General features: G+C 42.7%; 1 protein-coding gene across 2 annotated transcripts in view; it reads left to right on the top strand.

Moving 5' to 3' along the window:
* ME3 (malic enzyme 3) overlaps window positions 1-25,534 on the top strand; it is a 180,344-nt gene that overhangs the window by 75,851 nt on the left and 78,959 nt on the right. Inside the window, exons 1-3 of one of the 2 annotated variants that reach the window (XM_043504131.1) lie at window positions 1,478-1,728; window positions 16,185-16,318; window positions 19,205-19,354. In XM_043504131.1, the coding sequence (XP_043360066.1) occupies window positions 16,188-16,318; window positions 19,205-19,354 (281 nt within the window). In that variant the 5' untranslated portion in view covers window positions 1,478-1,728; window positions 16,185-16,187. Of the gene's footprint in view, window positions 1-1,477; window positions 1,729-16,184; window positions 16,319-19,204; window positions 19,355-25,534 lie in introns of those variants that run through there. The other variant, XM_038383493.2, reaches the window with a different exon arrangement.

Raw genomic sequence — 25,534 nt, 5'->3', positions numbered from 1 at the left:
TAGAAGTTAAAAACACACACAGCTCCCTAAGGAGTTTTTGGATGCTCAGTGCCTCCCTAAAACCAGTCCCTAGGAATCTCGTTAGACACCCAAAATTGAGAGGTCGTTTTGGAAAATTTGAGCCATATAACTAAGGACCCCTTTACATGACAAAAACAACTGAGTCAATAGAACCTGTTCAAGGCCATAGCTCAGAACTGGGAAACAATTTGTTTATAATTCACTCTGTATTGAAGTCAGTGGGAGTCACCTTTGACTTCAGTGGAGCCAGAATTTCACAACTGGAGTTCAGTATTTGCCTAAACTTGGAAGGCAGAAGGGTTGGGCTGGCCACTAAGCCATACCCTCCGGCTAAGGAACAAAAAAGCCTTAGTTCACTTTTCTCTTCTTCTTTCTTTTCAGGACATACAGGGTGTGGCAGTGGCTTTTTGCAACCACAGCTTCATCATTTCAGTCACAGATCCTGGCTGAGCAAAGTTTGCACCATGCTTGAAACAACTCTACCAGCTTCTGTTTTCTGCACAGATTCTGGAAAACCCTTTTAAGTTGGCTTTAAGTTTTGTGCATGAGATATACACTAGCACTATCTTAGTGTGTTATACTGCCCAGCATCATCATAATATCTGAATATCTTCCCCATAAAGTCAATAGCAAAGTCCCCAGTGGACTTCATGGAGTCTCTGACACTTCTCCCTTTACGAGGTAGAGACTTTGCTAGGAATAGGATTTTTTTGGTTTGCGGAGGGGGAGTCTTTCTTGGAAGGAGGAGGTGTTGGCAAGGGGTTTAGGAATAAAGAGGGTATGTCAATTGTGGGTGGAAAGGGTGTTTCAAAGAGGAAGATTTTGCCATGTTTCCTAAAATGGTCAAACTTTGGATTTGCCTGCACTCCTCTGGAAGATTGTTCCATAGCTGGATCCCCTCGACAGAGAATGCTTTGTCCCCAGCTCTCACATGCTTCATCCTGGGCTTTGTGATCTGCCTTGTCTCAGAAGAACACATCTGTCACATTGGTTTATAGATCAAAATTCAGCTTTTGGTTTAGCTAGGGTTTGATCCATTGATTGCTTTGAAAATTAGGACTAAGGACTTAACCAGGCATCAGAAGCTGGCCCGGGGACTTGAGCATGGTCCTTAACACCTTTAGTATTATTCATGCATATCAGCCTTTTTCTGGTGGAAAAAACACACTCTGTGTATTTCTAATCATGGTAGCAGTGCTTCTTGCACGCACAAAGGTACATGTTACACTGACTACTGTTTCACACTGAGTGTTTACTAAAAACAAGGTATAAAACAAAGAATTAGCTGTTTGTAATCATTTATTTCCATCCCACATTCCATAACTGAGGCACAAGTCCAACAAAGAATTTAAGCCTGTGTTTAACTTTTAAGAACTTGAGTAGTCCCATTGATCTCCATGCTTTGCTGGATGGACCCCGATGATCAGTTAACTCCTAACCCTGCAAAGACAGAAAAATGGCTTCACCTCTTCTTCCACAACACATTCCAGACTTTTGTCCTCACCACAAAGCCGTATTTTATGTAAGGCTTCCTCTGTCTCCTTTGCTTGATATCATCTCTCCTGGCTTTGTGTTTTTTTACCCAAGCTGGTTCTAGCTCCTCATGGCAGAGACTATGGGCCTGATTCTCCTCCTCCTTACACATGTTAAGCAAGAGTAACTCATGTGAAGCCAGTGGAATGACACGTGTGCCAGTAAGAGGCTTGTGTGAGTACAATAGAATAATATCCCAGACTTGCGGTGCTATATGTAATAGTTAAATAGCTATCGATGGCTGGACGGTTAAATGCATTTCAAAAAGAGATTTCTTTAAAACAACTAGAGCTCGTTGGAAAGTGGTAAATATCTTCTGTGGGAAAAATTTAGAAAGACAAGAAAAAATTGTGGTTTTTTTCCAAAAAAATTTGTGTAAGATTTCTGGTTTTTCAAAAAGAATTCCCCCTCCCACACCACCCCCAAAATAACAAACAAACCACCACAGTACCAAAAGCCAACGCCCAACATCTTTGGTATTTTTGTTAGCTAAAAACATTGTTGAACAATTTTCAATCATCTTTAATAACAACTATACCACTAAACATTGTACCTTACAAATATTTGTTACCTTCTCTCGCCAGTCCTGTTACAATCAGTACCCTTCAAAATTAGATAGACTTTCATATTACACCTTTGTATTATCCTTCTGTGAAAACTGGCATTTTTTGAGCAAGACTACATGTCAATTTTGACTATTAGGGAAGCACTGTTCTTCCAGTTCAACAATACCATTGTATTCACTTTCTTGCTGTTAACTCAATCTGTCAAGTAAAAATGGTGCTTAGCTCTAGTTTTAGGTGAAATTCATACTTTGGACCCAGAAGCTCATCTTGAGATAAAAGTAGATGCTGGTTAGTTGTTTGTGGTACCTTTTTGAAGACAGAGAAGTTTCAGATATTTCTGGCGTGTTTATCACGAGGATAAAGTGGTAGATATTTTGTTTTTGATAAGGTTTAGTGCATGATAAGCTGTAATATTAACCAGGTCCAAGTAGGGAAATTTATTTAATACTTGGTCCAGTAGGAGCAAAGCTCCTCTTGATGGTTTGGCCCTAAATGCGTATTGTTTCCTTGGGTTCTGACACACGCATATTACATGCTAATATTTACAAAAATCAAAAATACCCCTTCAGGAAATCATCACAGGAAAACTCATGCTATGTTACTGCTACAGCATGCACAAAATTTCCACTGACTTCCATGGGAGGCCCACATCCTATATCCAGGATTTATAGATCCTGGAATTAGATTATTTTATTCTCATTTGAATTAAGTTACTACAGTTCATGTATAGCCATTATTGGTCTGTAAATTAACTTGTTAGTTGTTGATTATGGAATTAAAAACTGGGACTGACTTTGCATTTAAACTTCTTGCATTTTCTTTGAAAGGAAGTCCCCAGAAATGCTTGAAGGAAGAGATGAAGATTGGGGTTTTGAACCCATCAATGTAGAAGGTGCACTCTGGCTCAAACATAACGGAAGAAGATAAAAAATAAATTTGCTATAGGGATGAAATTCTGGATGCTATGCAAACCTGAAGTCAAAGGGCTTTATCTGGGGGAAACACATTGGCATGTGGACAGTGGAGTTCTCCCATTAGGCAGTGTATGTCACAGATGGGCAGCCTGTTACCACCTGTTGGATTCTCCCTATCCACTTCATGTGGCGTTGTGGATGTGTACCATCTAGTGTGCCATCTCTGGCCCTTGGAGATATTTGCTATTAGCAGTTGGAGATGGGCTACATGCCTTTGTAAGCAGTCTTGTCTTATATCATCCCCTCCATAAATTTATCAAGCTCAGTCTTAAAACTGGTTAGATTTTTTGCCCCTTGGAAGACTGTTCCAGAACTTCACTCCTCTGATGGTTAGAAACCTTCACCTAATTTTCAAGTCTAAACTTGTTGTTGGCCAGTATATGCCATTTGTTTGTATGCCAACATTGGCCCTTAATTTAAATAACTCCTCTCCCTCCCTGGTGTTTATCCCTCTGATGTATTTATAAAGCAATCATATCTTCTCTCTGCCTTTGTTTGGTTAGGCTAAACAAGCTAAGCTCCTTAAGTCTCCTCTCATAAGGTAGGTTCTCCGTTCCTCTGATCATTCTAATAGCCATTCGTTCATCTATTCCATTTTGAATTAAACTTTATTAAACATGGGAGACCAGAATTGCACACAGTATTCCAGATGAGGTCTCACCAGTGCCTTGTATAATGGCAATAAAACCTCCCTATCTCTACTGGAAATATCTCATCTGATGCATCCTAGGCTTGCATTAACCTTTTTCACGGCCGCATCACATTGGAGGCTCATAGCTATCCTGGGACCTACCAATATATCCAGATCTTTCTCCTCCTGTGTAGTTTCCAATTAATATGTCCCCAGTTTATAGCAAAAATTCTAGTTAGTCCCTAAGTGCATGACCCTGCACTCTGCACTATTACATTTCATCCCATTTTTATTACTCCAGTTTTCAAAGCCATCTTTTTATATGATATGACAGTCCTCCTCCATATTTGAAATACCTCTGAACTTTGTGTCATCTGCAGATTTTATTAGCACACTCCCCCTTTTTGTGCCAAAGTCATGAATGAAAATGCTAAACAAAATTGATCCCAAGATGGATCCCTGAGGAACTCCACTAGTTATCTTCCTCCAACCTCACAGTTCATTTTTTAGTATGACTCCATTGTAGTCTCCCCTTTAACCAGTTCCTTTACTCACCTTTCAATTCTCATATTAATCCCCATCTTCTCCAATTTAACTAATAATTTCTCATATGGAACTATATCAAATACCTCACTGAAATCCAGGTAGATTAGATCTGCTGCATTTCTTTTGTGTAGAAAATCAGTTATCTTCTCAAAGAAATGGTTCAGGCTAGTCTGGCACAATCTACCTTTTGTAAAATCGTGTTGTATTTTATCCCAATTATCATTTACCTCTATGTCCTTAGAACAAATTTTGAAAGAGAAAGTAGCTAAGACCTTGCATACAATTGATGTCAAACTAATAGGCCTGTAATTTCCTGGATCACTTTTTTCCCCTTGTTAAAAATAGGAACTATATTAGCAATTCTCCAGTCCTAGGGTATGACCCCCCAAGTTTATGGATTAATTAAAAATCCTTGCTATTGGGCTTACAATTTCATGGGCTGGTTTCTTTAATATTCTTGGATGGAGATTATCTGGGCCCTCTGATTTGCTCCCATTAAGCTGTTTAAATTTGACTTCCACCATGGATGTAGTAATTTCTACATCTATATCATTGTTCCCATAAACCTGCCACTACTCCTAAATTCCTCATTACCCTTATTAAAAATGGAGGCAAAGTATTTGGTTAGCTGTTGGGCCATGCCTAGATTATCTTTAATCTCCACCCTATTCTCCATGCTTAGTGCTCCCACTTCTTCTTTCCTTTTCTTGTTATTTATATGGCACACAAACTTTTTACTATTGGTTTAATTCTCTTTGCAAGATCCAGCTCTTCTTGGCTTTTGGCAATTGTCACTTTTCTCCTACACTTTCTGACCTCCAAGAGGTAGCTTTCCTTGCTGATTCATCCCTTCTTCCATTCCTTGTAGGCCTTCTGCTTTCTCTTAATCACCTGTTTGAAGTGCTTGTTCATCCAGTTTCGTCTCCCACTGTTCCCTTCAAATATTTTTCCTCTTGCTTGGGATTCAGGCTTCAGGTAGTTTCTGCAACTTTGACTTTAAGTAATTTCATCAAGGACCCTAGTTGCAGACCTATTTTTGTTGATTCTTCCATTTAGCTTAAACTGAATTAGCTCATGATCCCTCAAACCAAGATTGTCCCCTACAACCAATTCTTCTAGGAGGTCCTCACTATTTACCTACTAGAATGGCTACTAAACCTAAAATGGCATCACATCTTTTTGGTTCAGTGACTATTTGGTGAAGAAATCTGTCAGCTATCACATCCAGGAATTTCTTCACCAAATAGTCACTGAACCAATAAGATGTGATGCCATTTTAGGTTTAGTAGTGGAACTCTGTTAGCTTTCTTCCCCAAAGTGATTTTGACCTAAACAGATACCGTTTAATCCATTCCATCACTTCTAATTTCTTTAAAGTTTACCTTATCATTAATATACAATGCTACTCTACCACCTTCACCTGTTCTTCTGTCTTTCCTGAACAGCACATACCCTTTAATACCTGAACTCCGGTCATGACTATCATTCCATCATTTTTCTGTTATCCCTATAATATATGGTTTTTCTTCCTGCACCAGTGGTTTTAGTTCCTTCAGTTTGCTAGTCGGGTTCCTCTCATTGGTGTACAGACATCTTAGTTATTTCTGCTTCACTTCGCCCAGATTCCTTACCTAATTAGGTACAGTCATTCTACTGCCAGTGTCTCCTACCTGACTGTTAGTGCCAATACCAATGACACTATCTTTCCTCTTGATATCCATTCTCCTACCCTCTATTGTTCGTTTCTCCATTGCTGTATCTTCTTACTTGATTTTTCACCCACTCAATATTAGAATCAGGCTTGGCAATTACATGAGCATCTCCCAACCATCTACCCTGAATCCCTAGTTTAAAGCTCTTTTATTCAGTTGTGTCAACCTCCGTCCCAGAAATCTATTTCCCTCCCTACTCAGGTGGAGTCCATCCTGTGAGAACAGTCCTCTGTCCTGTGAATGCCTCTTAGTGATTGAACATCCCAAAGCCCTCCTTATAGCACCATTGCCTGAGCCATCTGTTCATCATCATAATCTTGTCTTGCCTTCGCTCTCCTCTTCTAGGGACAGGCAGAATCCCACTGAAGATCACCTGAGCCTCCATTTCTTTAAGCATCTTCCTCAGCCTGGCATAGTCTCCCTGGATATGTTCCAGCAAGAATCTAGCAGTATCATTTGTTCCCACATGAAGGACAATCAATGGATTCTTTCCTGCTCCCATTTAGATCCTTTCAGCCTCAGGTCCACATCCCATATCTCAACACCTGGTGCACAGCACACCCTTCTGTGCCCTGGACCAGCCATGGTGACAGACCTGTCTGTTGTTCTTAGTAAAGACTCCCCAGTCATGTAGACCTGCCTCTTCCTGATGTTGGTGCAATTCTCCAGCCTTCCTCCTTCTATTCTTTCTGGCTGGAAGTCTTCTTGTCTTTTGTTCTCATTCTCAGTCTTCTGTAAGTCATCCTATATCCTCCTGGGGCTCCAAATACTGGCTATCTTCATTGACTCTTCCCCTCTTCTTGTAGGACTAGCTGCTCTTCTCTTCCTTGCTCTCCAACCTTCTCTTACTGGTTGCTTTTCTGATTCATTTTCCAATTCAGCAAACCAGTTCTTCAGCTCTACTTCTCCTTCACTAGCCAGTCTCTTCCTCTGCCTGAGTCTCTTAGTCACATACTTCCACTGGCCACTTTCCTCACCCAGCAGTCTCCCTTCACAGTTCTCCAGTTCAACTTGCGTCTGCAAGTCTTGAGTTTTCCCTTCGGCCTCCTCTTGCCGTCCCTCCATCATCTGCTCAAATCCCCCTCAAAATTCAACCACAATTTCTACCTGCCTCTCCAGACCTTGGATCTTCCCTTCCATCAGATCTGTCAGGTGGCACTTCGTACAAATGAAGCATCTTTCAGGTACTCGCTCCAGGATAATGTACATCCCATAGTGGCGGGGCTGGGCAAGGGATGCGCTGATGCTCCAGAGATTTTGCAGCATTTGCAGTGGCACCTGCTGATTGGTGGGCTGGGCCAGGGTGACATCAGCAGTCAGCCCAATGCAGTGGGAGGCACCTATAAAAGGCCCCGGCAGGAGCCTGGTCACTACCCCATCCTCCCGGGCCCTTTTAAATAGCCAGGCCTCTGAGTAGTTGAACCCTTCCCCCGTTGGCGGTCCTACCCGCAGCTTGCACATCCAGTCATCGTCTGGTCTCTTCCATTCTATTGGTCACTGCTGCCTCTGTAACTGTCATAGACTTCTCTCCTAAGCTCCTGCCAAGGAATCCACCCACACACACAAACCACACACTCTCCCCCCAACTCCCACCCCAGCTCCCCTGTTTTTAGCTCTGTTTGCTGGCTCCTGTGCCGCTGCTTCTGCCATTTCCCTTTCAGGATTGTGGTATTAAGGATTTTTAAAGTTAGTCGGGATCCCTTGAATAAACACTCTTTGTTGCCCCTGCTATAGTCACAGTTCATCTCTGAGTCACTTGACTTACTCTGCAATATAATCGAAATTACTAGTTGTATTGCCAGAGGAAGGAAGCTGCTTTGTGGCCTCAGCAATCTTCCTCTGAGCAGGCAGAGGCTGTAACAATGGCTGTGCTGCGCTGGACGGCCAGCAGTTGTGCCAAGAACAATATCACTAGCGTTTAGGTGATAGCATACAGGGGAATCAAAAATTGAAACTTTTTATTAAACCCATTTGAAGCTTTACTAGAAGGGTGACTTACGGCCGTCTAATAACAACAGCCGGTTCAGCTGTTTCGATCACCATATGGTAAAGCATGCTGCAAACTGACACACACATTCTATAAAATCTCTGTCACAATTCTTGTTTCATAGAAATGTTTATCAAACAAATGGCAGCATGAAAGTATTTTTATAATCAGTTTCAACACTGAACAATTGAAGACATTTTCTTCCCATCTTGTTCTTGGAACAACTTAGTCTTTGTTTTATATTGGTGTCCTTGATCAAAAACAATTGGAGGAGGAGGAGGATATCTTAGTTTTTTAGCCCTTTTCATTGCACGATCTCAGAGACTTTATTTTCTTTTATTTATTTGATTTATAGTAGTAGTTAGGTACCTCTCTAGTGCTCTGGGCACTTTTTGAAAAAAGAATATTTTACCAAATCCAATAATAATAAAAATGTTATAAAGCTATTTATGGTATGTCATCACCTGAAATACTGTGTACAGTTCTGATCAAACCTTCTGGAAAAATGACAGAGCTGAGCTAGAAAGGGTGCAGAAATGGGTGTAGTGGATAATGAGATGCATGAAGATTAGAAGGCATTGGGATTCAGTAATGTCTGCAGAATGCTCAGAGATCCTTGCAAGGAAAGTGCTATAGAAGTGTGAGACATTGTTTAATATTTGTATAACAATAGTGCTCAGAGTGCCCATTCTGTATTGGGGCCCCATCACGCTGGATAATAAGAACATAAGAATGGCCATACTGGGTCAGACCAAAGGTCCATCTTGCCCCGTATCCTGTCTTCCGACAGTGGCCAATAGCAGGAGCCCCAGAGGGAATGAACAGAACAAAGTGATTCATCCCGTCGCCCATTTCCAGCTTCTGGAAAACAGACGCTAGGGATACCAACCCTGCCCATCCTGGCTAATAATATCTATATGATAACATTTAGACACAGTGTAATTAGAATGAACACAGCAAAGGCTGATAAATAACACAAGATGAAGGAAGAGTGCATACAAGGGCATCACGAGAGATACAAAAGCCAAAGGTCAAGTGAAACCTTTATTGGTACTTAGACATCCTGGCTCTTCTTTGGATTAAATAAAAATGGACTATACTAAAATATGAGGCCAAAGTCTAGAATGAGATAGTCCAGGTCAGAGGGCAATCACAGAAAGCTAGCTTCTTTTCCTTTATGACGTCAATAGAGCTGTCTGGATTGAGTCCAGCATTTTAACAAAACATGGATTGGCAAAATAACACCTCCAGGAGTCAGGACAAAGATGGCCTTTAATGTTGGAAGGGTGCTAGGCTGGGAAGGAAGTGTGTGTTTGTGTGTGTATGTGTGTGAGAGAGAGAGAGAGAGACACACACACACACAAGTTAAAACTGAGAAGCAGATTTGCTTCCCAGCCTATCACCCTTCCAGCACTAAAGATGATCTTGGTGTAACATATATAGTTTCTCTCTTTATTTATTCATTTACCACTCTTCAGTTTACAAAAAAAAAGGTGCAGGGCATTTGATATCTTGAAAGAAAAGAAAATTGCAGCAGGCTGAAGACAACCATGGTGCAGTCATATGGGAGGCTGGGGAGGAGAAAGAAAAATTTCCTCAAGCTGAAAAGAGAGATGTTCAGATGCTCGGGGCAGCTGCCAAATCGGAAGAGCACAAAGGGCTCCCCTCTCTCACAGCTCGTTCTAAAGCAGTGGTCTCCAACCTTTTTACACCCAAGATCACTTTTTGAATTTAAGAGCAACCCAGGATCTACCCCGCCCCTTCCCCAAAGCCCCGCCCTGTTCACTCCATCTCCTCCCCCCCGTCACTCATTCCCCCCCCCAACCCTCACTCATTTTGACAGGGGTGGGGCAGGGGGTTGGAGTGTGGGAGGGGGTGCAAGCTCTGGGCTGGGGCCGAGGCCGAGGGATTCGCAGTGTGGGAGGGGGCTCCAGGCTGAGCCTGGGCAGGGGGTTGCGGTGCAGGAGAAGGTATGGGGTGCTGGCTCCGGGAGGGGGGTTGGGATGCAGGCTCCTGCCAGGCAGCACTTACCTCGCGCATCTCCCGGTTGGTGGTGCAGCGTGGCTAAGGCAGGCTCTTTGCCTGACCTGGTCCCACACCACTCCCAGAAGGGGCCAACATGCCCCTGTGGCCCTTGAGGGGGCACGTGGCTCCGCATGCTGTCCCTCTCTGTAGGCTCTGCTCCTTCATCTCCACTGGCCACAGTTCCCCATTTTTAGCTGCCGGAAATCGTGATCGACCAGTTGGTGACCACTGTTCTAAAGGGAGCATGTAGGCAGAAATTAGTCCCAGTGCCAAATAGTAGAAGAAACTAAAGGCTTAATCCTGCTTAGGTAGAAGTCCCATTGACTAGTGGGAGCAAAAGGAGGCTCTTAATCAGGGGTTCTCAGCCTTTTTCTTTCTGAGGCCCCCCTACAATGCTACAAAAACTCCAAGGCCAACCTGGGCCACAACAGTGGTTTTTCTACATATCCCATAGATCAAAAGCTGTATTAAACAGATTGTAATACAGTTAAACACACACACACATAAAATATATAAAAAGGGATAGAGATGATCAACAATTCTGTCAAGATGTGCGGGTATCTTTGACAAGCACATGCACACGTCATGGTCAATGTTCATCCTGGTTCGGTACTTTGTTTTCATTGATGTCATGGCTGAAAATCTAGCTTCGCCTAAGTAGGTGGTACTAAAGGGGATCACAACTTTCAGTGCTGCAGAAGAAGCAGTGATGTCTTCATCAGAACACTCGCACCAAAATGTCTCCAGCAGCATTTCTTTGAACCTGGTTCTGAGGGAGCTGTCTGACGAAATGTCAGTGAGCTCTTCTAACAATTTTAATGGAACATCGGAGTTCAATGTTCTCACTAGAGGGGTTTGTAGTTCACCTGTGTGTAGCAGCTTGTTCTGTTGTGAGTTTGGGGAAATACGCATTAAATTTGTTAAGCAGACCAAACAGATGCGCTACTAGCTGAGGTTTAATTACGTCAAAGTCAGTGTTTCATTCCTGAATGAAAAAATGTAAGAGCTCAAACATATCAGTAGTGCCCCCACAGACACAAAGTTACCAGTGTTGTAGTTTTCTTTTGAATGCCTCAATTCTTTCATGCTGGGCAATAAAAGTAGTGTTCCCACCTTGCATAGTTTTATTCGGCTTATTCATTTCTCACTGAGTATGTCTGTGAGGTAACCCAGCCACACAGCATCTTTCAGCACTTTGGCAAATTCAGTTTTCTTATTAACTAAAAAAGTACATAACTCTTCCTTGAGAGTAAATATACGGACAAGCATTCTGCCTCGAGATAGCCATCTCACCTCTGTATGCATGAGCAAGGAACGGAGCTCTGCACCCACTTCCTCACAAAGTGCAGCAAAACACTGGAGTTTTTTGCTCTGGATTTAATAAACTTAACAAGTGTTACTGATGTATTCAGAACACTATAAAGACCTTGTGAACAGTTTGGTTCTGAATTAACACATGGAAGAAAATGTGAAATAAACAAACTTTCCAATCATGTCATGGAATATCAGTGCTTCATCCTTTGTGCCCGTCTGTCACTCTCTCGCCGTTTCACATCTAATGATAGGGATGTTCTGATCGTGGAAATGCTTACTGTGGTGAGTTTGTAGGATCGAGCCCTTAGCCTGCAAGCACGTTGAGACAGGGACCTTCTCTTAATTTATAGGCCCAATTCTGTGCTCATTTACATCAACATAAACGAGGAGTAATTGTACTGAAGTCTTTGGAGTAGCACTGCTGTGAAACTGGTGTAAATGAGAGCAGTATTTGGTCCTGTGGTTGTAGCCCAACCAAATAAATCAAACTTGCACAAAGCAATAATTATTATTACAGCCCCAATGGCAGTTAATACACTTGATGCCATAATTAGATCAATAGATCTTACTATAGTTAAATCCCCAGACTCCGCTATTTGTACTAAAGATCTTTACGAAGCAAATGAAAAATTGAGCTGCTTAATGATCATTTTTGAAAGTTCCTAGTTTCGTGGGAGAGGAAGGAGCAATTGTATGACTGGATTAGAAACCAACAACTATTGCATCAGTTTGTAAAGAAGGGATGACCAGGAGCGTGGGATTTGAACCCAGAGAGAGAAAGTGTTAAAAGGGAATTTGTAAATCATGGTCAACAAAAGGTTTGCACAGCAATAATCAGTGGGAATGTGTCATGGGAAATTCTTCTGGGGTTTCAGAGGAGATCTCAAAACATGCTGAGTCAAGGCACATGAAAATCCAGAAGCAACAAGTACTGTCTTTTTTTTTTTTTTTTTAGTTTTTACTAAAAAATCAAAATGGCCAATACTCTACAAGATACAAGAAACCAGAGGGTGCTCATCCCCGTGTCCTTCGTGCTCCTTCAATCCATGTTATGCGAACTGAACTGAACATGAGGGGCTGTTTTTTATACTTACATTTAATATTTGGATTCCTCACTAAGTAGAATTCTTCTTGTCCAGGGGAAGTGTGTACTGTACTTGGGACCAGCATGACTTTATACAATCATAAGGACTAGATGGAACATTTCTCAGTTACGGTACAGCAGTGTTCTGTTGCTGGGGTTGGGGCTGGGGCTGGGGGCGGCCAGCGTTGGCTGTGGCTGGTGCTGCAGGTGGCCCGATGCTTGGGGGCAGCCAGTACCCTGAGCGATTCGACTGGGGCTCCTCCAATCTCGAGGGGGGGGCGCTTGGGGCTCCGGAGAATGGGAGGGGGCCTCTGGTGGAAGGGGTGGGGCTGTGTGGCTAGCCTCCCTGAAGGGGGGGCTCACACGCCACTCAGGCAATATATAATTAAAAAATACAATTCTTATAGGGCAAGGGAGGGCTTGTGCAAGCCCCTCTGTGCCACTACAGCTTTTCCATAGAGCTCTGCAGGGAAAGGACTGGGGAGTGACAGGAGCTGTGCAAGATGTGGTCACCATCCCTCCGCCTTCCTGTGCATGATGAAGTGGTACTCTGCACCCACCTTTAGTTGGCTGGTGCAGAGGGGGTCAGAGGAGGGGGCCCTTTATGGAAAATGCTATTGACCATAGCAGAAAACAATAGTCTTTGAATTTATTATTTGAATTTAATAGAGATTTATAATTATTATTATTACTATTATTTATTATTTAATTATTGCATATATATACTAGCATCTACGTGCCCCAGTCATGGACCAAGACCTATTGTGCTAGGTGCTGTATAAATGGACCAAAAGGACAGTCCCTGCCCCAAGGAGCTTACAATCTAAGTATAGCCCTACTACAGAATTTTATAGGTCCAAATACCTATGGAAAGGACGTTATTCTCTACAGGTTTTAAATAGCATCTATAGAACCCTATTAAATGTCTGTGTAGAACCCAGTTGTTTTTAGTTCATTACATTCAGTAAGGCTTTCCCATAAGCTTGACCGAATAGTGGTTGCAGAGGAATTTTGGCCACTCTTGCAACCCATAGATTGGAATGGTATCACTACAGACCTGCTTGTGGGTTACAGGATGAATTCTGTCCCCATTGGATTGGGAAGGTAAATAAATTTCACCCATGTTCATTGCCAATCACATTAATCTCATCAAACTAGGAAATTGCCATTCTGTGCCATGGTTCCTAAGCACTGGCCCATGGCTCCCTGCAACAGCAGAATCACTGGTCCTGCCACCCAAGCAATCCCTGGACTGCTAGGTACTGTGGGAATTAGTTACATTGTAGGATACAGCGCTTTTGAAAGACAATGCAAATTAAGGCCTTGATCTAGAGAGGTGCTGAGCACCTACATCTGGCTTTGATTTTTAAAGGGGAATTGTGGGTACTCAGTGGGGTGTATTGAAAACTGTGTTAAAATTGTGATTCATTACTTTAAATTCTCTGGGGTTTCTTGGTCCTTTTGCAGTCAGGGGGCTCTGAAAGGAGGTGTGCAATCAGAGTCTGCTAAGGAGGCAGAAAGCCTACAGTAAAGAGGAGTAACATGCCTCTCTGTTCTACGGAGCAGCCTGCTTTGTCTCTTTCTGTTTTGAAGTTCTTGTGTATTATCATTCTGGAGTCTAAAAAATAAAGCTATGTTTCATGGAAAACTTCCAGCAAGAGCATTTTTATGTTTTTATCTAACGTCTCTGCATGCCCTCAACATCACACTTGGCTCCCTATAGGATCAGATTCCAACAGCCTGATCCAGCTCCTGTTAAAGGCAGTAGGAGTGTTCCATTGACTTTAGTAGTAGTAGGATCAGGCCCTGTAGTTTTGCTGTAACTGACATTTTGTATCTTCCTTTTCAAGTCTTTGAAAATGGGGAATGGGATTCAGTTGCAAAGAAGCTGCTATCTACTGGTTAAATGCCCTCTCAGATAAGAGAGAATGTGAACATAGACTCACACACTAAGTCAGAAGGGACAATCATGATCATCTAAACATCTGAAGCTTAACTAGAGCTAGAATCTTCAGCAATACCCCCACAACAAGTTTCCTTGTAATGTTGTGCTTTGCTAGTGGTTGGATTTTCCCATTTGTTTTTTGTTTTATTTTTCATGAAGTGATAGTCATCCACTACAATGATTCATTTTCCATATGTTTTTTAAAATGATCAGAATGCTTGTTGATTAGTTTTAGCTCTTTTAGAAAGTAGCTAGCCACATTAATTACCAACGATATCAACATAAGAAAAATGACCCATGCAATACGGCTTTTAGGCAGAACTCTTGAATCTCAAAAACAAAACAAAAAACCTCAGTGAATCAAAGCTTTTGATCTGGGACGTTGTCTGTTTCCAAGTTTATTCTGTGATTTATTAACTCGGTGCATAGAACCGTTTTACGAAGGGGTTCTTTGCACAGACCTACTTTTAGGCCTTCTAATAACCTTACTGGAGCAATGCTCCCAGAGGATTGGCAGCCTGGGTTTTATTCCCAGCTTTGCCATAGACTCCTCCTTGTGTGACTGGGGCCTTCCCTACATTGCAAACTTTTACTGCTCTAACTATAGTTAAAGCAGCAAAAAACAAAACAAATGAAAAAACCCCAAACAAACAAACAAACCCTAGTGTAGACGCAATTATTCCAGTATAAAAGTTCCTATATCAGTATAGCATATTCTAGTTCAGTGAAGCAAAATAAGCTATACTGGTATAAAGCACATTATACAGGTATAATTGTGTCTACGCTAGGGTTTTTACTGGCATAACTATATTGATTTAAAAAAAATCACACTCCTAATAGACATAGCTATGCCAGTAACTATACCCAGTTTGCTTCTAAAGGAGCAGCAGCCACTGGATTTCTTTGTTTCTAGATTTGTTCCTTTCCCTCTGGGGATGAAAGCTGCTTTGCTCCCAAACCTTAATAAGTCCTTCCAAATGGATCACTCTGGGCATGTGAGTTTTTCAAGCCTTGCTTTAATGCTGAAATTTCTGCTGGCCTGTTTACTTCCCTGTATTTGTAGGAAATAGATGGCTTGAACTTGTGACTGTCTCTTTCTTTGCCATCCATTGTAGCTAAACTTTGACATTTGTAATAGCTGTGAGCCTTTTCCCTGCTGTGCCACAATATTTTCATTGTAAAGCCCAGGACTGGCTTAGAGCTGGTGTCCAATGTTGATTTTATTCTCTATTATTTCAGAAGCCTCACAGGTTTGGAGAACAAATGTCAAAAGTACAAAGGAGAAAAATACACTTTTCTTCCTGTTGTAGTTGGGCAATATCAGGCACGCTTTTTGGGGAAATATTTTTTGGACTGCTCTCAGAAGATCTTAGTCTCTTTCCATTGTTTTATAATGCGTTTTTTGCATATCCATCTGGAGTGCAATACTGCATAAACAGGGGTCAGAGGTGCTATTACAACAGAGAAATGGTCTATCCAGTCCCGTATCCTAGATTCAACTCTGTCCGATGTTAGCTCCTTCAGAGGAGTGTGCCAACTGAGGAAGAGCTCACCTCAGGTCCTCCCGTATTAAAGTTTCTATTTTTATTTCTATACCAGTGTCTACTTCTTTTTATTTTCAGTTGTACTAACCTATTTATTTGCCATAATAAATGTGTGCAGAATTACAGTTTAGTCGATATTTAGCATTTAATGTAGAAGGACATCTTTTGCAAGTTCCTTGGATGATATTTTTTTACTAAAATAGGCTCCTCTGCAGATTATTCTGAAGAGGGGTCACTGTGGTGGTAAGAGCACACTATGATATATTCCGTTATTTAAATATGCCTTCACCTTTGCTTCCTAGGGGATGGCATTTACACTTGAAGAGAGGCTACAACTTGGAATTCATGGTTTGCTTCCTCCATGCTTCTTGAGCCAAGATGTTCAAGTTCTCCGTGTCATGAAAAGCTACGAGACCAAATCCAGTGATCTAGACAAGTATGTTGAAAAAGTCTTCTCCATTTTCAATTTTTGGCTGGGACTGTGGTCTTTACAACCCGCATGGAGATGTGAGGATCCCCAGTTTTAAGCCTTACAAGCTCAGAGCCCTTCTTCAGAATCATTGGTTTCAGAGTAGCAGCCGTGTTAGTCTGTATTCGCAAAAAGAAAAGGAGTACTTGTGGCACCTTAGAGACTAACAAATTTATTAGAGCATAAGCTTTCGTGAGCTACAGCTCACTTCATCGGATGCATTTGGTGGAAAAAACAGAGGAGAGATTTATATACACACACACAGAGAACATGAAACAATGGGTTTATCATACACACTGTAAGGAGAGTGATCACTTAAGATAAGCCATCACCAGCAGCAGGGGGGGGAAAGGAGGAAAACCTTTCATGGTGACAAGCAAGGTAGGCTAATTCCAGCAGTTAACAAGAATATCAGAGGAACAGTGGGGGGTGGGGTGGGGGGGAGAAATACCATGGGGAAATAGAAAAGGAGTACTTGTGGCACCTTAGAGATTATTCCACTCTATACGGCTAAATTCAGTGCCTTGCATAATGACAGGTTTCAGAGTAGCAGCCGTGTTAGTCTGTATTCGCAAAAAGAAAAGGAGTACTTGTGGCACCTTAGAGACTACTCCTTTTCTTTTTGCGAATACAGACTAACACGGCTGCTACTCTGAAACATGGGGAAATAGTTTTACTTTGTGTAATGACTCATCCATTCCCAGTCTCTATTCAAGCCTAAGTTAATTGTATCCAGTTTGCAAATTAATTCCAATTCAGCAGTCTCTCGTTGGAGTCTGTTTTTGAAGCTTTTTTGTTGAAGGATAGCCACTCTTAGGTCTGTTCTTGCACCTAAGGATACTCTGTTAACTAACAGTTTGCCAGTTGTGTCTATTCTAGCCTGCCCATTGTCTCCTCTATTCACTCCAGTTGTCTTCCAAGGTTGATATGACACTACACACAACATGATCACTAACATAGTGGGTTCACTTAACTCTATCTATCTATCAGCATGTTCAGAAAAATGCCTGATGGAAGAACAAAAAGAACCTGCCAGCAAATAAGAGAAATGTAAAAATCCTATGCAGTGGTAAATATTTGCTTCTCCTCCTGTTCCTAACCCACCATCACTTTCAGTATAGCTCATAAGTAAGGTTAAGATTTTGTCATGATTATTTTTAGTAAAAGTCACAGACACGTCATGGGCAATAAGCAAAATTCACAAAAGCCCACGACCTGTCTGGGGGCGACTGACAGCTCGAGCCTGACTGCTGTGGCAGGGGCTGACAGTTCTTCCAGCCCCGTTACTGCTGCTGGTGGGACTGAAGCTGAAGAAGTCACAGAGGTCCGTTAAAATCACGGAATCTGTGACCTCCGTGACAAAATCATATCCTTACTCATAAGAGTTACTGTGGGAAAATGTTAGGTGCGTCCTTTCCCCAGTGGCTGTGTGTTTTGCTTTTACATCATTGTTGCTGCCCTGGTGACTGAGAAATTCAGACAAATTGTACCCTGCTCTCTGGCTTAGCACTTCTGCTGCATTGGCCCATCTTTATCATAGACTTAAGCACCAGTCTTGCATTGTATAGCTTGCAGGCAGACTGCAATGACTATGAGGAGCCCAGCAGTTTGCCCACATGCTATACTTTGCAGGACTAGGCCCTAAACATATAGTATGGATAAGTTTGGACTTTTCCATTCTAAGTGGGTCATTTCCAGTTGCTTAGAATTTTTTCAAACTTTCACTTTTCAGATAAATTCATTCTCAGCCCAGGAATTATTTTCAGGAAAGAAGATAGTATAGGGGAGATGTTATGACATAGCTCAAGCACATCAGCGAATCCTACATCCTACACAAAAAATAATATGTGATCATCTATACTGTGTCATGATGCATATGCACAGGTGGGCAAAGTTAAGGTTACAGAGGTGACCTAACTTTTTTTTTTATTACCTCATTTTTAAAATTATTATTATTTTAGTGCTTCTTTTTTTGGTATGGAATTTAACTATCCTCCTTCATTTTTAACACTAATATCTTCCCAGGCTCTTTCTAAGGGGATAGGCTGATTGGGGTATGTAAGGTTTGAAAGCTGATGTGTGTTGAAGACTGTAGGTGGATGGGCGGAAATTTTATTGGGGATATATTGGAGAATTTTAGGAATACGAATCTATTGCAGTTTGCATATGTGTAGTCCTTAAAATATGTATAGCACACAGACCACTTGATAAATTTAAATCAGATATAGATTAATACCAGCACTGGCCCTCATAACTAAGCCTTCAGCATAGTTCTTCCGATCCTCCTCATTTAGTGATGTTTGTGCTGCAAGTCCAGAAGATCCTGAGCATACTGTAGGTTCTAATTTTCAGAGGTACTGAACATGCACCTCTCCTGTCGAAGGCAATGGGGGTATGGATGCTGAGTACCTCTGAAACCTCAGGCTTCAGCTGCGAATCCACGGACTAGTACTTGGTTCTTGTGGGAGTGTCCTGCGTTCTTAGCAAGTGAGACGTTATGAATCTAAAAAAAGAAAAGGAGTACTTGTGGCACCTTAGAGACTAACAAATTTATTTGAGCATAAGCTTTCGTGAGCTACAGCTCACTTCATCGGATGCATTCGGTGGACAATGAATCCAATGAAGTGAGCTGTAGCTCACGAAAGCTTATGCTCAAATAAATTTGTTAGTCTCTAAGGTGCCACAAGTACTCCTTTTCTTTTTTGCGAATACAGACTAACATGGCTGCTACTCTGAAACCTGTTATGAATCTAGATGCCATTAGCTTCATCAGTCATGCACAGCATTGGTGGAATTGTCCACACCCAGGTTCTTTGATGTGTGTATCTGGGTTTTTTTGTTTTTGTTTTTTAGATACATTATTCTTATGACTCTGCAAGACAGAAATGAGAAGCTTTTCTACAGAGTGCTGACCTCGGACATTGAGAGATTCATGCCCATAGTTTATACTCCCACCGTTGGCCTGGCCTGTCAGCAGTATGGTCTAGCTTTCAGAAGACCGCGGTGAGTAGACTGACTATTTTTTCCCTTCTTTAATTGGATGTGAATGTACCTTTGTATTGAGCACCCATATTTCTGTGGGCGGCTCAGCAAAAATAAAATTTGATTCTTGATCAAAAGATGGGCTTTCAAACAGCCTGCGCTGTTGTGCTTTTAATGACAAGCTGGGTAGCTGGGAGTAACTCTGCTGTCTTCCTGTAAACTGTGAACAGAGGGTGGTTTTGTTCTGAAACAGAACTGTACAGTCTCTGTAATTTAGCCACAAATGTCACTCTGAAGCCACACCCTTCTCCTCCCTGCCCTCCTTTCTCTCCTCTGTTGTCTCCATAGCACTGAAGTTCTTTTGACAGCACGGCCCTTTGAGGAACATTTGGGTTTTAAATACCTCTTGGTGACTCGGAGAACCTGTGTCGTTTCATATGCCCTGCAACGGATTGCACAGCAAAGTGCATTTTTAGGGGGAAATATTCTGCATGATTTTAAAAAAATAAATCATTTTGATTAGCTAATGCTCTAATTATAGTTGTTAGCTATGAAGGTTTTAGTACTTTCCTGAAAGTTCAATAGTGAAGATTCCTATAGAGAAGATTTCCTATAAAGTGTCTTATTTTTCCATCCTTCCAATACATCATGAGGCTAAAAACATAGGCTTTACTATAAAGACTTGTATTACAAGAATATCAGCATCTAATAAAGGAGTGGCATAATAATAATAATAATAATATATATCACTTTCTATTTTCACCTTCACTGCACCCCAAGTGATGGTGGATGAGGAGTATGACCCCTATATCGCAGGTGGGGAAACTGAGGCAGACATTATGTGACTGGCCCAAGGTCACTGTGGGCATGTCTATATTGGATCTGAGAGTGATTCTCCTAGCCTGGCTCTGCAGACTCATGCTAACAGGGCTTGTACTATTGCTCTGAAAATAACTGTACAGACAGTGCAGCATGGGCTGTCGCTCAGGCTCTGAAGCCTGTGGGGAGCCTCAACATCAAAGCAAAATCTGCAGGGCTATTTTTAAGGTGCAAGCACAAGCCCGGCTACCACACGTCTGTGGACCCTGGCTGGGAGGTTCACTCCCGGGTGCGGTGTAGACATACTCAGAAGGTACTGTATGAGGAAGACCTTGAGGAAGTGAGGCCTTGAGTAAGATTAGGGACAGGATGGGGGGCCTGAATGCAGAGAGCAGGGTGTGGCCTTGGCAGGAAGAGGCTGGGCCTCAGTCAGAAGAGACAGGTCAAGGGACTAACCTCCCCAAGGGGAAGCTTCACCCACCACCCAGGGGTATGGTGAGACTTAATTTCCCTCCTGTCCCCCAAACTCACTGGCCAGCTGTGCTGAGCCAGTATGCAGTGAAGAAGGTGAAGTAATCTGTGCTGCCCATCCTAGCTGACAGACTGCTTGCAGAAGCACAGAGGAACAAGAGAAGGACGTGTGGTGTGCTGCCCCTTACACATGACGAGATGTAAAGTCTCAGGCCCAGTCTACCCTTAAAAATTAGATTGACTTAGTCTTTCTCTACTGATATACTGCGAGCTGCAATCTAATTTCAGTTTTTACTTTGATAAAGGTTGTTTTCCCAAGTCATATTTGCACAGTCATTCTTCCAACAAGAAAAATTCCTATTTTATTATTTAAAGTGATGAGATTCACATGAGAAACGTTCATTTTTTGTTGTTGTTCTTATTCAGATCTGATTATAATTGTGTGGTAGTAAAAATTACTTTGTCCTGTGGAGGAACTTGTGAAGCAAAGGGGTTGGATTGAGGGAATATTTGGTTCAATGCAGCATGCCAATACTTCTCAATTGAAATCACTGGGAGCAGGACCCTCAAAATTTGATGGGAGCAGAGGAATTAAGGTTTAACTCTTGAAAAGAATTTGTGTTTCTACCACTTGCAGTACAGTTATGCTGAACTGTGCAAGCAAACTGAAATGGTATCTGAGAAGAATGAGACTTTCCAGGATCACAGGCAAGTTTAAGTCTTGCCTGGTCTCCTAGATACTATTGTCATGGTTACAGGACTAGCTGCTTCTCTGTCCTTTTTCTGGTCTTTCTGACTGCACCCCATCAAGTGTAATCTATCCTGGGGTGGAAGTTTGCAGTTCTCCCACTCCTAGATCAGGACTTGGGCTACAGATACCCTGTGTGTCAGCTGTGCTTACCCAGTGGATCTGACTGTGTTTAGGCACCTGTGGTTCTTCCCTGCACAAGTATGTGGCCAGTGGTGAAGATAGTGACCAGGCAGCCATATTAACCCAAAAATATTGTTCCTTTAGCAGTAGAACCAAGAATTCTGGAGAAAAAATATTTTAAACCACAAATAGTCTACATGCATGTCTATCACACCTACAGTCTTTTCATCCCCTGATGGCACCTACATAAGAACATAAGAACAGCCATACTGGGTCAGATCAAAGGTCCATCTAGCCCAATATCCTGTCTTCGGACAATGGCCAATGCCAGGTGCCCCAGAGGGAATGAACAGAACAGGTAATCATCAAGTAATTTATGCCCTGTTGACCATTTCCAGCTTCTGAAAACAGAGTTTGGGACATCATTCCTGCCCATCCTGGCTAATAGCCATTGATAGACTTATACTCCATGAATTTTACCTAGTTCTCTTTTGAACCCTATTATAGTCTTGGCCTTCACAACATCCTCAGGCAAAGAGTTCCACAGGTTGACTGTGCGTTGTGTGAAGAAATACTTCCTTTTATTTGTTTTAAACCTGCTGCCTATTAATTTCATTTGGTGACCCCTAGTTCTTGTGTTATGAGAAGCAGAAAACAACACTTCCTTATCTACTTTGTGTACACCAGTCATGATTTTATAGTCCTCAATCATATCTCCCCTTAGACATCTCTTTTCCAAGCTGAAAAGTCCCAGTTTTATTAATCTTTCCTCATACAGCAGCCGTTCCATACACCTAATCATTTTTGTTGCCCTTTTCTGAACCTTTTGCAATTCCAATATATCTTTTTTGAGATGGGGTGACCACATCTGCATGCAGTATTCAAGATGTGTACGTACCATGGATTTATATAGAGGCAACATGATATTTTCTGTCCTATTATCTATCCCTTTCTTAATTATTTCTTAATTATTCCCAGCATTCTGTTCACTTCTTTGACTGCTGCTGCACATTGAGTGGATGTTTTCAGAGAACCTTCCACAATGACTCCAAGATCTCTTTCTTGAGTGGTAACAGCTAATTTAGACCCCATCATTTTATATGTATAGTTGGGATTATGCTTTCCAATGTGCATTACTTTGCATTTATCAACATTAAATTTCATCTGCTATTTTGTAGCCCAGTCACCCAGTTTTGAGAGATCCTTTTGTAGCTCTTTGCAGTCTGCCAGGGTCTTAACTATCTTTAGTAATTATGTATCATCTGCAAATGTTGCCACCTCATTGTTTACCCCTTTTTCCAGATCATTTATGAATATGTTGAATAGGAGTGGTCCCAGAACAGACCCTTGGGGGACACCACTATTTACCTCTCTCCATTCTGAAAACTGACCATTTATTCCTACCCCTTGTTTCCTATCTTTTAACCAGTTACCAATCCATGAGAGCACCTTCCCTCTTATCCCATGACAGCTTACTTTGCGTAAGAGCCTTTGGTGAGGGGCCTTGTCAAAGGTTTTCTGAAAATCTAAGTACACTATATCCACTGGATCCCCTTGGTCCACATGCTTGTTGACCCCCTCAAAGAATTCTAGTAGATTGGTGAGGCATGATTTCCCTTTACTAAAACTATGTTGACTCTTCCTCAACAAATTATGTTCACCTACAATATTGTTCTTTATTATAGTTTCAACCAGTTTGCCTGGTACTGAAGTCAGGCTTACAGGCCTGTAATTGCAGGGATCACCTCTGGAGCCCTTTTTAAAAATTGGCGTCACATTAGCTGTCCTCCAGTCATCTGATACAGAAGCTGATTTAAATGATAGGTTACAGACTACAGTTATCAGAGTAGCAGCCGTGTTAGTCTGTATTCGCAAAAAGAAAAGGAGTACTTGTGGCACCTTAGAGACTAACAAATTTATTAGAGCATAAGCTTTCGTGAGCTACAGCTCACTTCATCGGATGCATTTGGAAAAAAAACACCACCAAATGCATCCGATGAAGTGAGCTGTAGCTCACTAAAGCTTATGCTCTAATAAATTTGTTAGTCTCTAAGGTGCCACAAGTACTCCTAGTCTTACCATGGAGTCTCAGATAGTTCCTTTGGGCATTCCAGTCTCTCTTACCATCCAGACAAGATGGACTTAATGATAGTTGGTTGCTATACACCAAAGATCACAAAAGATTCAGGTGGCTTCCAGTCTCAAGAGACTAGTTACTTACCCCAGGTCAATTTGTACATTAAATCTCTCACCAAAGATAATGCTTGTAGCCCATCCTGTAATAAAGAAACTAAAGATTATTACCTAAGAAAAGAAATGAGGGAGTTATTACAAATTTAAAGCAGGCAAACATATATACACAAATGAGTTACTGTCTATGGCTTGAAAAGGTGACTGAGTTGTAGTAATCCGTCCTGGAGGCCTTGGGGGAAGAGGTGGAGTGGGGGCAGGCCTGGGGTGGAGTGGGGGGTCGAGCACCACCCAGGCAAATGGCAAATGACAAAGTCAGCACTTGTGCTGACTGAGCACATTTTGAAAATGGTATAAACCAGCCCAGAAAGAAAGCATGGCACAGAGACAGCAGAATCATTGGATTTTTTTTAAATTTAAACCCACCCGGCTTCCCACAGTTCATAGTGAAACCAATCCCAGCATGCACTCTGCTCAGAGGTGAATCAAAGGACCATGAGATACCTGCAAAGAAGACTATGCCCTCACTCACAATACACTGCCTCTGTATGTTCCCACGATGTGAATTGGAACTGAAACAGGCATTCCATGTGCATGCTATCGGTGTCACTCCCATATAGGGTGGCCAACTTTCTAATAGCACAAAACCAAATACCCCGGCCCGCCCATGCCCAGCCCCTTCCCAGAGGCCCTGCCCCCGCTCACTCCATCCCCCCTCCCTCCATCACTCACTCTCCCCCACGCTCACTTTCATTAGGCTGGGGCAGGGGGTTGAGGTGCGGAGGGGATTGAGGGCTCCAGCTGGGAGTGCGGGCTCTGGGCGGGGCCAGAAATGAGGGGTTCAGAGTGTGGGACAGGGCTCCGGGCTGGGGCAGGGGGTTGGGTGTGAGGGCGAGTTGTGAGGGCTCTGGGGTGGGGCTGAGGATGAGGGGTTTGGGGTACAGGAGGGGGCTCCAGGCTGGGTCAGGTGGTGAGATGCAGCGAGTGAGGGCTCTGGCTGGGGGTATGGGCCCTAGGGTGGGGCCAGAGATGAGAGGTTTGGGGTGCAGGAGGGGCTCCAGCTAGGGGTGTGGGCTCTGGGTTGGGGCCAGAGATGAGGGGTTTGGGGTGCAGGAGAGGGCTTAGGGCTGGGACAGGGGGTTGTGGTATAGGAGGGGGTGCAGGGTCCCAGCAGCATTTACTGCAGCTTCTAGGAAGCGACCACCAGGTCCCTGCGGCCCCTAGATGCATGGGAAGCCAGGTAGGCTCCGCGGCGCTGCGCGCTGCCCTCATACCCGCAGGCACCATCCCCGCAGCACCTATTGGTTGTGGTTCCTGGCCAATGGGAGCTGCAGACCCGGCACTCGGGCAGGGGCAGCGCGTGGAGCCCCCCTGTGCCTAGGGTCGCAAGAATCTGAGGGCTGCTTCCAGGAGCTGCAATGGTCTGTTTTTGACCAGGCGTTCTGGTCGAAAACTGGATACCTGGCAACCCTACTCTCATACCGTGCATTACCTAACACGCATCCAAAAGCTTCGGATTTACCCCTCTGTGTAGACACACCCTGGGTGCCCCAGAGCAGGAAGCTGGGTTAACCAGGAGGGAGACAGGGAAAGTAAGAGTCAACATCCTTTCTCTCTCACATTGTAATTTAAATTCATAGGGTCTTTTTCAAGGCAACTCAATATCTTCAAGAGTTTTTCTAGCTAAGGGAAGTCTGTGCTGTGTCTTAGGTTCAGGAACCTTCCACATGCTCCCTCAAAGTCAAGCAGGCCTACATGGATGGCTGATACATAGTGTATAATGTATTGCAGTTATTGGTTTCCAGCTCTCTGCTTTTCTTCATCCTCCTCTCTCACCCGCTAGTCTCTCT

The sequence above is a fragment of the Dermochelys coriacea genome, chromosome 1 (assembly GCF_009764565.3).
Source record: "Dermochelys coriacea isolate rDerCor1 chromosome 1, rDerCor1.pri.v4, whole genome shotgun sequence".
Classification (NCBI taxonomy): domain Eukaryota; kingdom Metazoa; phylum Chordata; order Testudines; family Dermochelyidae; genus Dermochelys; species Dermochelys coriacea.
Note: the sequence above shows the minus strand (reverse complement) of the source record. Positions and strands in the feature narration are given on the sequence as shown.